At 42.1% G+C, this 16,345-nt stretch overlaps 1 protein-coding gene across 1 annotated transcript in view; it reads right to left on the bottom strand.

The window, feature by feature from the left end:
• Window positions 1-15,985, bottom strand: part of atg4b (autophagy related 4B, cysteine peptidase) — a 72,194-nt gene extending 56,209 nt beyond the window's left edge. The window contains exon 1 of the mRNA XM_072255810.1: window positions 15,926-15,985. Within this exon, the coding sequence (XP_072111911.1) occupies window positions 15,926-15,935 (10 nt within the window). The 5' untranslated portion in view covers window positions 15,936-15,985. The remainder of the gene's footprint in view (window positions 1-15,925) is intronic.
• Window positions 15,986-16,345: the final 360 nt, after the last annotated feature.

The raw sequence follows: 16,345 nt of genomic DNA, 5'->3' as shown, positions 1-16,345 counted from the left end.
TGAGCTGCCTGCTGTCATGGAAACAGACGACGAAATGACACCCCAATGTCCCACCACCCCAACACCCAGGCCGCGGACAGGTACCGATTCGCGGAGAATGAAGCGGTAGTTGGGAGACACACACGCACCTTTAAGAAAAAAGCCGAAATAAACATGCTAACTAATTAGGTGCCGCCGACATGTAATTGTCGGCCCAGATCAGAGGCGATGCAATCGGCAATCAGCATTGATCTGGGCCAACAATTACGTGCCGGGCAGCACCGAATTAATTACGCAAACACGAGGAATTCTGCAGATGCTGGAAATTCAAGCAACACACACCAGCAACTTTGATGTGTGTTACCTAATTAATTGGCTTGTTTATTTTGGCTTTTTTCTTAAAGATGTGCTGTGTGCCTCCCGGCTACCGCTGTACCCCCGCATGCTTCGCGGATCGGTATCGGTCGGCGGCCTGGAGGGTGGGGGCAACTGCACCACCCAAACTCCGACGACTCAGTCTAACACACCATCATCAGTGTGCTCGACGCTTTCCCAATTTCAGTAAGTGATACTACACTGTACATACATTATTTCTACTTTATATCGGCTGTGTACTTTTACATGTTATTTGGTATGATTTGGCAGCTTCATAGCTTAAGGGTTACTGGAGAGCGCTTGTGTTGTGTTTTTGCTAACGGCGCTTGCGTGAGATTTTCACTACGGAGAACAGTTCAGGCAATGATTGTGGATAAGTATTTCTACTTTATATAGGCTGTGTATTTATCATATCATTCCTGCTTTTACTATATGTTACTGTTATTTTAGGTTTTATGTGTTATTTGGCATGATTTGGTAGGTTATTTTTGGGTCTGCAAACGCTCACAAAATTTTCCTATATAAATAAATGGTAATTGCTTCTTCGCTTTACGACATTCCGGCTTACGAACCATTTCATAGGAACGCTCTACCTTCCAATGGCGGGGGAAACCTGTATCCTTTTTCAAAAATTAACATGCAGTTGAATTAATCTACAAATATGAATTAGATCCAAATATAAAAGTCAAAAATCTGTAGATGCTAGAAATCTGAAATGAAGACAGAAAATGTTTGGCCTGCCTGTTCTGTTGAGCGTTTACAGCATTTTCTGTTTTTACTGAATCAGTTCAAATGTCCACTACTTGATTGATGTATACAAGTGAACTGCAAGAAATTTGAACTGAGGTGGAATAAACTTTGTAACAATGTCAGTAAAAGCACTTGCTTCATTAACAGGAAATGCACACTAAATTGATATTTATGAATATATTAAAAAACCCTAGGTAACTACCTTCTCTGTTCAGCTACTTTTTGCCCCTTTGCTATATTTCTAGTGAAATATGGACATCTCCCAGGGAGGTTCACAAGAATTTATAGATTAGCTTTTCATTTTACAACCCTCCAACTTGCAAAGCCCCCTCCCGCTCCACCTTAATACCCGTCCTCTGGTTCTATGAGCCTAGCGGTCCACATTAGGGAAGTACAGTGTTGATCACTACATGGCCTACATGTACTGCACTAGTAAGGCTGCTTTACAAAGTGTCTTTGAATCTCCAGAGCACAATTAAACTGCAGAATATTCCACCAGAGTGCCCCTTGACTCTTTAAATAACTGAGTAGAGTCACAAAAAAAGTTAAAATTTACACTTCCATTGCTTGTAAAACCTTTCTGACATTATAAAATCCATGACAGAGCATTGTACAGGATCACAAGAGGTTGCAGAGGGTTGTAACTCAGCCAGCTCTATCATGGGAATAACTATCAAGAGGCGGAGATTCATGAAGGTGGAATTCATCACTGCGGATCCTCACCATCCAGGACCTACTCTCTTCTCATTATTACCATCAGGGAAGAAGCACTGGAGCCTGACAACACACGTTCAATTCAGAAACAGCTTCCCCCCCCCCCCACCCCCGCTGTCAGATTTCTGAATGGTCCATAAAATACCTCATTATTTCTTTGTTTTTGCATTATTTATTTATAATTTTGTAATTTATAGTAAATTTCTTTGACTGTACCGCTACCACTAAACAATAAATTTCACGTCATATAACAGAGATAATAAACCTGATTCTGACACCTGAAGGCATTTTTCACACCTCTTTGACTCACTACTTGAATTACTGTCCTCGAACAGAGACCTCTGTCTGTACTGTCGGTCTTTTTAATGAGACATTGTCCAGGAAAAATGCCTTTACAGATACAGTAATCACCACTCACAATAATAAAGTCCTAATTTAGTAGACAAATATTGTAATTTTGTATCTGTGGTAAATATTTTGATTGCAACATTTGACATTCTATTTTATTCTTCCCTTCTAATTAACAAAAGTTAAATAACCACATTTCTTTAACAAAATTATACCACATAACATGAAATGCATGAGGCTGACTACAAAACTTTTTAAGACAAAACTATCACAGCCTATTAAAAGTAAACAGAGGGAATGCATCTAGGTTGGTGCACCTCGTTTTGCATCTGCGAAGACGTGAAATCTAACGTGATCAGAATGTCCAGCATCCTTGTGGGAATAAAATTTTGAAATATTTAACTGAAGACTGTTAATATACGTCAGTTCACTATGTTTAAATCCAAATACATATAACTTATAAGCAAGATATTGATGGAGAACCACATATTAATGGATAGGTTCCCCTTCATGAACTCTTGTCTGCATGTCTCGTTGCCTAACTAAATCATAACCAAAGACCCCACCCACTCCAGACATTCTCTCTTCTCTCCCCTCCCATTTGGCAGAAGATATAAAAGTCTGAAAGCACATACCACCAGGCCTCAAGGTCATAAATTCATCCTACCAATTTTACATCAAGTCTTCCAGATTACAAAACTAACAGAGAATGCTGGAAATAGACAGTAAGACAGAGAGAGAATGAAAGGTCAAAAATGTTCTGAATTGCAGAGAAGGTGACCAGGAGACACAAATGAGATAGCGGGTTTCATCAATCACAGATGTTCTGCATTTAAATTTTTTTTAAAAAGGAGATAAATAAAATTACCAGAACTTTGATGAACAAAGCCCCACAGATACTGGAAATCATATGCAACCACAGAAAGCTGGAAATACTCATAAAATCCAGCAGCATAAAAACAGAGCTCCTGTGCAGGTTGATTGGAGAAAACTAGGCGGAAAGCCTGGATATCTGAAATTGGTGAATTCCAAACCCTGACAGTTGTAATGCAAGCCAAAAATTTAAAAAAGGACGAACATGGAACATAGAAAACCTACATGCCCTTCGGGCCACAATGCTGTGCCAAACATGTACTTTCTTTCGAAATTACCTCGGGTTACCCATAGCCCTCTATTTTTCTAAACTCCATGTACTTGTCCAGGAGTCTCTTAAAATACCCTATTGTATCCACCTCCACCATCATCACTGACAGCCCATTCTACGCTCTCACCACTCTCTGTGTGTAAAAAAACTTACCCCTGACATCTCCTCTGCACCTACTTCCAAGCACCTTAAAACTGTGTCCTCTCATGTTAGCCATTTCAGTCCTGGGAAAAGGCCTCTGATTGTCCACACAATCAATGCCTCTCATCATCTTATACACCTCTATCAGGTCACCTCTCATCCTACGTCGCTCCAAGGAGAAAAGGCCGAGTTCACTCAATCTTTTCCCATAAGGCATGCTACCCAATCCAGGCAACATCCTTGTAAATCTCCTCTGCACCCTTTCTATGGTGAGATGATCAGAACTGAGCACAGTACTCCAAGTGGAGTCTGACCAGGGTCCTATATAGCTGCAACATTATCTCTCAGCTCTTCAACTCAATCCCACGGCTGATGAAGACCAATACACCGTATGCCTTCTTAACCACACAGTCAACCTGCACAGCAGCTTTGAGTGTCCTATGGACTCGGACCCCAAGATCCCTCTGATCCTCCACACTGCCAAGAGTCTTACCATTAATACTCTATTCTATAGCATACAGTATATCATTATTTGACCTACCAAAGTGAACCTCACACTTATCTGGGTTGAACTCCATCTGACACTTCTCAGCCCAGTTTTGCATCCTGTCAGTGTCCCGCTGTAACCTCTGACAGCCCTCCACACTATCCACAACACCCCCAACCTTTGTGTCATCAGCAAATTTACTGACCCATCCCTCTACTTCCAGGTCATTTATAAAAATCACAAAGAGTAGGGGTCCCAGAACAGATCCCTGAGGCACACTACTGGTCACCAACCTCCATGCAGAATATGACCCAACTACAACCACTCTTTGCCTTCTGTGGGCAAGCCAGTTCTGAATCCACAAAGCAATGTCCCCTTGGATCCCATGCCTCCTAACTTTCTCAATAAGTCTTGCAAAGGGGGTACCTTATCAAATGCCTTGCTGAAATCCATATACACTCCATCTACTGCTCTACCTTCATCAATGTGTTTAGTCACATTCTCAAAAAATTCAATCAGGCCCGTAAGGCATAACCTGCCTTTGACAAAGCCATGCTGACTATTCCTAATCATATTACGCCTCTCCAAATGTTCATAAATCTTGCCTCCCAGAATCTTCTCCATCAACCTACCAACCACTGAATTAAGACTCACTGGTCTCTAATTTCCTGTGCTATCTCACGTCTGCAACCCTCCAATCCTCCGGAACCTCTCCCAGCCCTATTGATGATGCAAAAATCATTGCCAGAGGCTCAGCAATCTCTTCCCTCACTTCCCACAGTAGCCTGTGGTACATCTCGTCTGGTCCCGGTGACTTATCCAACTTGATGCTTTCCAAAAGTTCCAGCACATCCTCTTTCTTAACGTCTATATGCTCAAGCTTTTCAGTTCACTGTAAGTCATCCCTACAATCGCTAAGGTCCTTTTCCATAGTGAATACTGAAGCAAAGTATTCATTAAGTACCTCTGTTACCTCCTCCAGTTCCATACACACTTTTCCACTGTCACACTTGATTGGTACTATTCTCTCACATCTTATCCTCTTGCTCTTCACATACTTGTAGGATGCCTTGGGGCTTTCCTTAATCCTGCTCGGCAAGGCCTTCTCATGGCCCCTTCTGGCTCTCCGAATTTCCTTCTTAAACTCCTTCCTGTTAGCCTTATAATTTTCTAGATCTCTATCATTACCTAGTTTTTTGAACCTTTCGTAAGCTTTTCTTTTCTTCTTGACTAGATTTTCAACTGCCTTTGTACACCACGGTTCCTGTACCCTACCATCCTTTCCCTGTCTCATTGGAATGTATCTGTGCAGAACGCCACGCAAATATCCCCTGAACATTTGCCACATTTCTGCTGTGCATTTCCCTGAGAATATCTGTTCCCAATTTATGCTTCCAAGTTCCTGCCTAATAGCTTCATATTTCCCCTTACTCCAATTAAAACATTTTCCTAACTTGTCTGTTGGTAAAGGAGATAGAATTATGATCACTATATCCAAAATGCTCTCCCACTGACACCTGACCAGGTTCATTTCCCAATACCAGATCAAGAACAGCCTCTCCTCTTGTAGGCTTATCTACATATTGTGTCAGGAAACCTTCCTGAACACACCTAACAAACTCCACCCCATCTAAACCCCTCGCTCTAGGGAGATGCAAATCAATATTGGGAAATTAAAATCCCCTATCACGACAACCCTGTTATTACTGCACCATTCCAGAATCTGTCTCCCTATCTGCTCCTCGATGTCCCTGTTACTATCGGGTGGTCTATAAAAAAATACCCAGTAGAGTTATTGACCCCCTCCTGTTTCTAACTTCCACCCACAGAGCCTCCATAGACAACCCCTCCATGACTTCCTCCTTTTCTGCAGCTGTGACACAATCTCTGATCAACAGTGCCACGCCACCTCTTTTGCCTCCTTCCCTGTCCTTTCTGAAAAACCTAAAGCCTGGCATTCTAAGTAGCCACTCCTGCCCCTGAGCCATCCAAGTCTGTAATGACCACAACATCATAGCTCCAAGTACTGATCCACGCTCTAAGCTCATCTGCTTTGTTCATGATGCTTCTTGCATTAAAACAGGCACATCTCAAACCATCAGCCTAAGCGCATCCCTTCTCTATCACCTGCCTATCCTTCCTCTCGCACTGTCCCCAAGCTTTGAGCCATCCACCCCTTCCTCCGTCTCTTCAATTCAGTTCCCACCCCCAAACTCTCCCCAATAGCCTTAGCAAACCTCCTTGCGAGGCTATTGGTCCCCCTCCGATTCATGTGCAACCCATCCTTTTTGTACAGGTTCACGCCTGCCCCAAAACAGGTCCCGATGATCCAGAAATAGGAATCCCTGCCCTGGCTGCAATCCCTCAGCCACACATTTATCCTCCACCTCACTCTATTCCTCTACTCACTGTCACGTGGCACAGGCAGTAATCCAGAGATTACTACCTTTGAGATCCTGCTTCTCAACTTCTTTCCTAATTCCCTGCAGTCTGTTTTCAGGACCTCTTCCCTTTTCCTACCTATGTCGTTGGTACCAATATGTACCACGACCTCTGGCTGTTCTCCTCCCCACTTCAGGATATCGTGGACGCCATCAGAAACATCCCGGACCCTGGCACCTGGGAGGCAAACTACCATCTGTGTTCCTTTCCTGCGTCCACAGAATCACCTATGTGACCCCCTAACTATAGAGTCCCCTATCACAGCTGCCACCCTCTTCCTTTCCCTACCCTTCTGAGCCACAGGGCCGGACTCTGTGCCAGAGGCATGGCCACTGTTGCTTCCCCGAGGTCGGCAGTCTCCCCCAACAGTAGGAGTACTTATTGTTAAGAAGGACAGCCATTAGAGTACTCTCTAATATCTGACTTTTGCCCTTCCCTCTCTTGACTGTTACCTACTTATCTGTCTCCTGAGCCCCCAGTGTGGCTACCTGCCTATAACTCCTTTCTATCACCTCCTCACTCTCCTTGACCAGACGAAGGTCATCGAGCTACAGCTCCAGTTCCCTAACCCAGTCCCTAAGAAATTACAGCTTGACACACCTGGTGCAGATGTGGCCGTCCAGAAGGCTGGGAGTCTCCCGGACTTCCCACATCTGACACCCAGTACCGAACAACAGCCTCACACACATACTTCCTATTCCTATTCCTCCCAAGTAACTTAGCTCACCTTGACCCATTATTTGGGCGCCCATACCAAACTTTCTCAACCGTCTGAGGTGAAAGAGGTGCTGTTGTGCCTTTTTCACCATACAGCTGGTGTGTACAGACCACGTGAGGTCCTCGGTGATGTGGATGCCCAGGAACTTGAAGCTGTTTACCCTCTCAACCCCAGACCCATTGATGTCAATAGAGGTTAACCTGTCTCCATTCTCCTATAATCCACTACCAGCTCCTTTGTTTTTGTGACGTTGAGGGAGAGGTTGTTTACTTGACACCTCTGTGTCAGAGATGACTTCTTCCCTGTAGGCCACCTCGTTATTGTTTGAGATAAAGCCAATCAATGTAGTGTGTTACGAAATGTTTCACTCAAATGGCAGAAAATAAGGAACAATCTCAATTAGCATTTCCTGTTAATAAACAATCTTGATGACAATCACTGTTCCTAAACCTCACCTTAAAAAGGCTGCAGAGAGTCTGAAATGGTTTAATGTGTTTGAACTCTCTACAACTTGGAAATGGGTGCAGGTGAATATCCAGTCTTGGTAAGTTTTTTGAGACGCAAAACAACTTCCAAAATTCACAGTTTACACTCTTTTCAGCTGACAGCAAGTAATGTTTCTCTGAAGGTTACAAGGTGGAAAAGAAATATTTGCGATTTGGTCCAATATGTTTCCTACGAACTGTGGCTCACCACATATTATGGGAGAATCACACAGTGCAAGGACGTCAAACTCAACCAAAATTCAGTTGCAAGACTGACAGGAAAAATTATAATTGAAATATGGACAGCCTTGATGGTTTGTGTGTGGCACAGGTACACACCCTAGATGGGAAAGATTGGCCAACCTAAGCCAAGCACCCTGGAAAATAAGTTAAAAAGACAGAAGTTGTAAAACTCATGTCAGGTTAAGAACAGAAATGAAGATCAGTCCATATACTGTATTAAAATATCAGGACAGGTTTTAAAAAAGTGCAGGGAATGAGAGGAGACAGTTTAACTTTAAAGGGAAAAAGATCGTTCATAAACTTGGAAATAACAAAGTAACACAAGGAGGGACGGAGCTAATTAGGAACCAAAAAGAACATCTATATCTGGAGGCAGAGGGCACAAATATTGCACACGTCATTACCACGAAGGCTACTGCCAAATTCCAAGTAGACTGTTGACATACTCAATAGGTTAAAAATTGTTACACTCAAGAAACAGGAGGAGCAGGTCATAAGACCATGGTTGAGCTTTTATCTGAACACCATTTCCCTGCCATATCCACATCATCAATACTTTTAATATCCGTAAATCTACCGATCTCCATTTGAACACAGTTCATGACGGTCTCCACAGCCCTCCAGGGTAAACAGTTCCAAATATTTACCTCTCTTTAAGTAAAGAAACTTCTTTTCACTTCATTCCTAAAAGGCCTCACCAAGGGAAACATCCTCTCCACATTTACCTTGTCTGGGACTGGGTGAGGTTCCGGATGCTCTGTTTGCGTGTGTTTTTCTCGCTCTCTCTTTCCCTGAGCAATAGGTTTTGGTCTTTTTTAAACTGGGTTATTCCAGTTTCTTGCTTATAAGCAGATGAATTTCAAGGTGTATAATTTATACATTCTTTGATAACAAATGTGCTTTGAATCTTTGAACCTTTGTCAAGCCCCCTCCCCCCCCAACGGCGAATACTCTGTATACTGCATCTCCGCTCTCATTTTCCCAGGCAATTCAATCCCTTCATATAATAGACCATCCAACAGCCAGTCTAGAAAATCTGTGCCATACCTTCTCTAAAGCAAGACTATCCTGACTTTTGAAAAGAAACTGAAATTGTACACAATATTCCAGGTCCAATGACCAAGTCTCAACCGGGATGCAAGGGAGCAATGCACCACTAATCACCAGCCAGCCAGCCAGCATGCTCCTTGAACGATATCTGATGGCTGATTAAGGATGGCAGCTGGCTTTTAATAGAAGTCTTAAAATGGACAGGGATAAAAGATCTTAGAAGGTATGTGTTTTATGCAGTTACCTGCACCTCATAAAGGTTACAAATTTCTGCCAACAAACTGCAAATGTTTCTTTTCCACAATTCTGTCCACCCTGCCCATGTTTATGCTGAATCTAGGTAAGGCCTTACTCTAATATGTTACATGTCTTATGCTCAGATATACACAGCAACTTCATGGTGCAGGGTAGAGAAACAGTTGAAATTTGATTTGGAGAACTACAAAATGATACATTCAGGTTATAAGAATACATTGAGATAACATAGTTTCCCTGACTGAAGGGAATGAAGCAAGAGCTTGGCTGCATGTGTACACATTTCTGAGATGACAGGACAGATTGGGAAACATTTAAAAAGGCAAAGGGGTTCCTGGGCTTTATATATAGTGGCATAGAGTACAAAATGAAGGAGGTTTGTTGAAATTACAGTGGAGTCCATTAACTGGGCCATTGGTTAATCAAGGAAGCTGCTAATTTTGGATCAACTCTTAAAGAACAAAAACTAATTGAGAAAATAACTGGGATTCCCCTTGTTTATTTGGGACACTATGCCACTTAATTGGGACACGAGCCTACCAGTTTTTAACTAACATCAGTTGTGGGTACCTGTTAGGCATGAAACTGTGCTTAGAGCAAACTGTTTTTAAAATAGCGTCAGTTGTGTGTTTGTCACTGATCATTGGCAAGAAATAAGCAGAAAGGCAATTTGAAATTGTTTTGCTCACAGTGGTTTCAAGCATTAGGGTTTGAAGATGCAAGGAATGGCTGGGAGTGAAATTAAAATGATTTCACTACTTCAGCAAGTTAGGAATTACAAAGAATTTGAAGTTATTGACAATCATCTTGGATGTTACAATGAAAATGAATTGGAGGATGACCTCAACAAAAGTACTGTATGAAGGCAATCCATTATCTGCTTGTGGAGTTGCCACTGATTTTGATCTTTTACAGCCAATCAAAAGAACACAGCAGCATACAATTCGTCCATCGATAACTATTAGGAACTGATAGTTTTATAGTACTGTAGTTTATTGGTAGTGTTCTAATTTGTTTGGTATTTCATTTAAATACTCAGTTAAAAATAGTTTGTGTTTTTATACCTTTTTAGCTGTTTCCATGAAACCTCAGCTAATTGAGGTAATAGGTTAACTGGGCCAAGATGTACTCGTCCCAATGTGTCCCAATTAACTGGAATCTACTGTACATAAAACAGATTCAGAAGCAGCTCATTATTTTATATGATAATGGACACCTTGTCAAAAGAAAAATGTAAGTGTTCTCCAGGAGATCTATCCATCTGGCACCTGAACAGTTCAGTTACTGCCGGAGAAGGTTAAGAGTGGCAGCTGAATCCTCGTCATTGCGCACTTTAATGTGCTTGACCACACCATCCTTCCATGCTTCCTTGCTATTTCTCTTTGATACTTTGATTTGTTTTGTTCTATTCATATCTTTCCAGTCATAGTCAGAAAATCTCATGCTGACCTTTGATCTGTTGAACCTGAAACTACACTGTAAAATGCAAAAATCTGAAATTTACAGATTAGTTAGCTGAAGCTGTCAGTTCTTCTACAAGTGTACTCCATGCAGCTGTAGAAAGTACTGTCGAGGTTCTTCAGCACTATGTGAAAGAATTGCCATCCCAAAATTGAGGTCTATATGATTTCAGTGGGAATTTTTGGACAAAGGCTTATCATATAAAGAGTAAAATGGGCATAGAATATATATTTTTTGTTAGACAATTTAACTTTTAATTATTCCGTTAAGTTTTTTTATGACTTTGATTAGCAGAGACATTTAAACGATATTAAAATCAATGGAGCACAATCAGAAAAGCACCACACTTTACCTTAGTCATGTTTGGCTGGGGTGTTTGAACTCCATGGTCAGAGGACCATGCACCACTGAACTTCGAGGTGCAGGAGTGCCAATGTGGGGCAGCAGGTTAGCAAAGTGTGGATATACATCTTGCTTTTCTTTCACTATGTATGTTTTCCTTTCTCTTTTTCTTTGATTTCTCCCTCTTCCCCTAACTTTCTCTTTGTTTCCTTTCTTTAGTTCTCTCTTTATCTGCCTATCTCCCTCCCCCTTTTCTACCTTACTCCTCCATCAACAAAGAAGGTTCACTAGATTGATTCCTGGGATGGCAGGACTTTCATACGATGAAAGACTGGATCAACTAGGCTTATACTCTCTGGAATTTAGAAGATTGAGGGGGAATCTTATTGAAATGTATAAAATCCTAAAGGGATTGGACAGGCTAGATGCAGGAAGATTGATCCCGATGTTGGGGAAGTCCAGAACGAGGGGTTACAGTTTGAGGATAAAGGGGAAGCCTTTTAAGACCGAGATTAGGAAAAACTTCTTCACACAGAGAGTGGTGAATCTGTGGAATTCTCTGCCACAGGAAACAGTTGAGGCCAGTTCATTGGCTATATTTAAGAGGGAGTTAGATACGGCCCTTGTGGCTACGGGGATCAGGGGGTATGGAGGGAAGGCTGGGGCGGGGTTCTGAGTTGGATGATCAGCCATGATCATACTGAATGGCGGTGCAGGCTCGAAGGGCCGAATGGCCTGCTCCTGCACCTATTTTCTATGTTTCTATGAAGTAGCTAATTAGTTCATTTCGGCTGGGATCATCAAATTTAGGAAATATGGATTCAATAGGAGGAAATGCAAACCCTCTCAAATTGCTTGACAACTCATACTTAGATCAGAAACATGATTTTTAATGCTTTATTTTTGAACAGTGGTACATGATGCAGTAAAGTTGAGAATGAGAGACACCAATTATGTGGATAGTCTGGAAAATCTGAAGTAGTACACCTTAAGAGAAGAAAAAGATGAGAGGTGATTTGATAAAAAATGATTATCAAGGACAGAGTGGTTGAAACCCAGAGGACAAAGACAAGGTGACTGGCAAAGGTATCAAGAAATAACGTCCTCAGACATTTACTGAAGTGTATAAACTTCTTGCCACGATTGCCCAGCCAGACACAAAGATGATGTTTCCCAGATGCTGTATACAACCAAGGGTCAGCCATTCAAGAATGTGATCACTCTTATGTGCACTAAGTCGCTTTCTATTGTGCAGATAATTGACCCAATGAGGAAATGTGCACGCTTTGCATCCAACAGTGTAATATAGGGAGTGGTTGAGTATTAAGTGAGTTGCTCCATTTGAACAATATAAAGTACTCATTTTATACATTAATTTAAAGCAGAAGGATTGTTGGAGTTCTTCATTCAAGGCCAGATTTTATTGCCTATTCCTGATTGTGTTTGAACTGAGTGGCTTGCTAGACTGTTTTGGAAGACATTTTAGAGCTGACCACAGTTATCTGCTAGTTTTGCAGCTAGTGTTACTAGGCCTAGCCACTTAGTTTTAATTCCAGATTATTAATCCACAGTTGCTGCAGTGGAATTTGAATTCGAGTCCCTGGATTGCTACTCTAACCCCTGAATTATTAGGCTGACAATTTAATCTGCACTACAGCACACCCCAACAGTGATAACATTGCGCAGAATGACAATGACAGCCTCATTTCAGTGGTAACGAAAAGGTCACAAAGGAGCTGAACATGAAATCTAGATACTCCAATCAGGATACAAAATGGGTGAAGTAAAACTTCAGATTTAGTTATTCAGATGTTAAACCAGGTGGTAAAGCTTCAGTCAACGATATGTACTCTAGGAGCATCTTGACAGAGCAGAAGAGGTATCAGCATGGAATCCCTAAATTTAAGGTACAGGCCGCTGAAGATTGCCAAGAATTAAATAAAAGGAACAGTGGTGCATGAAGTCAGAGGAATGTGGAGCTTTCACAGGGTGAGAGTTAAATCTAGGAGGTGGCGGGAAGAAGATTGAGAAGTTTGAAGCTAAAGATTTTCCAGATCAGATACCAACATAGATCACTGAATACCTGGTTGTAGTATACAAGCACTAGAATTTTAAACGAAAATTAAGTTAAAGGGGTTGAGGGCAGGCAGGATTGCAATATGGACACCAGCTGATGAACAATGGGAAAAATAATCTACCAAGGTAATCCCTCAGGTCAAGGAAGACCTACTTCTGCAACCATCCTTTGTTTTCCAAAATGACTTAAGTCCTATGGGTGGAGGTAGTAGGATGAAGAAAGTTGTGCGTTCTGGATATTTAATGTATGACTCATTCTTGTGCATACTTCGATGAAGGAATTGATGAAGCCTGAAAGAGCTGGCCAGTTCTAGAACAAACAGAGGAAGTGAGTTACCTGAAATTGTTGAATGCGAGAGTCAGAAAGACATAGTGTTCCCAGATGGAAGGGAAGATGCTGTTCCTCGGGCTTACAGTGAATAACAGTGCACGAATCCACAGAAAGAATGGTCAGAATGGGAGTGGAGTGATTAATTGAGAGCCCAGGCTCACCCCTGCATATTGATGCAGTGTGCCAGAAAGTCATCTCATCTGTTCAGTATTTTCTACAATTATGACGTATATTCGATAGCATTTACCGTATATGTTCTGATGTCTATTTTTTCTCTCTTACCCAACTGCCCTCATTAACCTATTATCATGCCATGTCCTATTAGAGATACTTCCTTCGTCCTGTCCATTTCCCCATCTTCTTTGCACCCCAAACCTAACTTGTGATTTTTCACTTTCCCAGTTTTGATCAACGGTCTGCAACCTGATACATTAACTTTTCTCTTTCCTTGACTTGTCAAGTATATCCAGCACTTTTATTAGAATACCCAAGTGGGGACTAGCAAATATTTTGTCAATAAACTAGGTTAAGGCAAACGACAAAAGAGACAGCTTATGTTTTTTGTAATGCACAGAATCCAGAGCCAAGACTCTCATTTCAGAGTCAAAACTGACAATAAGTTGTTTGACTTGTAAGCAACTGCGGCAGTTGGTAGAATTTCCAAGAAGTGAGATAGGTTCCCAATATTGAATTGCAGAAGACAGTGGCTCAAGCAGCTGTTTGACAACTCAAAGGAGAGTGAAGGTATTAAAAGGCACCTGGACTTTAGTTGCATAAATGCAAAGCAGACAAGGTGGAAGCATGGGACAGTAAGAATATGGCCAAAGCAATGCTTGCAGTACAACTGTGTCAGAAAGAAACTTACATCATTCATTTGTTACTTTCTATCCAGGGCCATTGATTGACTGAAGAACAGGTAGATAAGAAAAAGAGACAAGCAAATATTGTGGGGGACTTGGAGCAAGAGGCCATTTGAGGAGAAATGATAGAATCAGCCAGTGTATCAAATTCTGTCCAAAGATAATCAAGGAGATGGAGCAGGATGAATCCAACCCAAAAGGCTGCAAATGGGTGAAAGTGGCTGGAGGATTAACAACACACTCATAAACTATAACATCTTAATTTGGTTAAATCTGTTTCATTGCTGCACCAGAGGCAGGAAATGGATTGAAGATATTCAAATGTGAAGTTATTCAAAAGAAGCTAATATAACTTTCAAGGACAAATGGATAGGAAGATTAGAAATGTGCTCAGAGTTTGCAAGGGGGTTATAAAATTCTAATTTCATAAGAATGCCTCATTAACAACTGAATTCTGGTGAAAGGTCATCTACCTGAATATTGCCAGTATTGGCACTATTTTTGTTTCTGGATTACACTTCAAATGTAATCACTGTCTGAAGGACTGATACAAAAAGAATCTAGTCACCAATTTCACTTTTACAGCATTGTGCAAAGGACACCCCAGAGGATCTGCACTGAAAGGGAAATGCAACGATCCAGTTGACTCAACATCCTGAAGGTAACAACTGATGGCTAATTGCCTGCCAGTGTGACATGGATCAAAAAGAAAATAAGACATCTTTCGACACCCAAAAACAGCACATTTTATTTATTTACTAACTGTCAGACATCTAGGAAGAAATTCCATATTATAAAAGTGAATACTTTCGGCAAAATGTGTTTTATAGGCAGTTTTATTTCTGTATCCTGCTATTGTCTTCTTGAAATATTGTTTTCACAGTAGATTCTTAACATCCATCAAGTGCTAGTAAGAAGTCTAAGGTGACCAGAACTCTATTCTTTCACTTCGAAGTATTAACACATAACCGACCATGCATGATCACACTGAGACTGAGATCCATAATACTATACAGAGAATCATTATGTGCAAACTCATTTCCTGCCACACGGCAGTTTGCGTAGCAACACGCCATACAGTGCCAAGGTAAATAATGTGCAATTTAAAATGAGACTAATGCTTTGCATTAAACAATAGGGAACGCCACAAACCACTTCAATGGAACCGGAGAATGAAACTACTATAGGAACGACTTCTACAATGACACGACAGCAAACTTACAAAAAAACCATTTTATAAAATTATGAAATCGTCGATCCTGGACTGGCAAAGGCCAGACTGGAAAGTGGAGCAAGAGAACACCATGTGATGACCGTGGGACAGAGAAAAGCCGGGGATGGTGTATAGCTTCACACAATGGGATGTACAATAAGTGGAACAAGGCAAGCCAGAACGAAGGGACACAGCAGACAGGCCAGGTCACGTTTCGGAGAGACGCCCCGGATCTCATAAAGCAGTGAGTCACGTTGCACCAAGCGTCCTGAAGCGCCTGCTAGACGTTGTCAATGTGCGGGCCAAAGACCGAGTGCGACGTCGCTGCCAACAGGAGCGGGGCAGCAGACAGCCCACCCCGGCCTTGGTTCCAGGCCCAGTACGCGGACGAAGGGTGGGTGTTGGAGAGGGAAACACTGCACTGGCTGTCACGCAACAATAGAACAACATCGGCAGCTGCGCCTCTCATAAATACCCCAAGAAACTCAAACCCGCCGGACCCCAGGCCTACCTGCATCCATTGTGCACACTCCTCGCCCTGACAGACTGGGCACCACCCAGCAACGCTGATTGACAGTACCTGTCAGCCAATCCAGGCACTTGCGGTGCCAGTACCGCCCCTCAAGAGGGGGCGGTGACCAGGAGATGCGGTCCTACGCAGAATGGGTCCCGGGGGAGGGGGGAGTGCCGGAAGTTCCGTCGGCGCCATCTTGTCGTATCGATCGCCGCCGGGCGGGGTTTTGGCGTGACTTGGTGCTAGTCAATCAATTAGGAGTTTGAAGAATTTACATCGGCTAATATTTCTTTCATTTTGTGAGGGAAAATGTTGTTTATCACCCAGTTCTTATGCGATAGCCATGACTGTTTAACGATTTTGTCATCTTGTTGTACAGAGATTGACACTGCTGTTGCTTCTTGATGGAAATGCATC

This window comes from Mobula birostris, chromosome 4, assembly GCF_030028105.1.
Source record: "Mobula birostris isolate sMobBir1 chromosome 4, sMobBir1.hap1, whole genome shotgun sequence".
Classification (NCBI taxonomy): domain Eukaryota; kingdom Metazoa; phylum Chordata; class Chondrichthyes; order Myliobatiformes; family Myliobatidae; genus Mobula; species Mobula birostris.
Note: the sequence above shows the minus strand (reverse complement) of the source record. Positions and strands in the feature narration are given on the sequence as shown.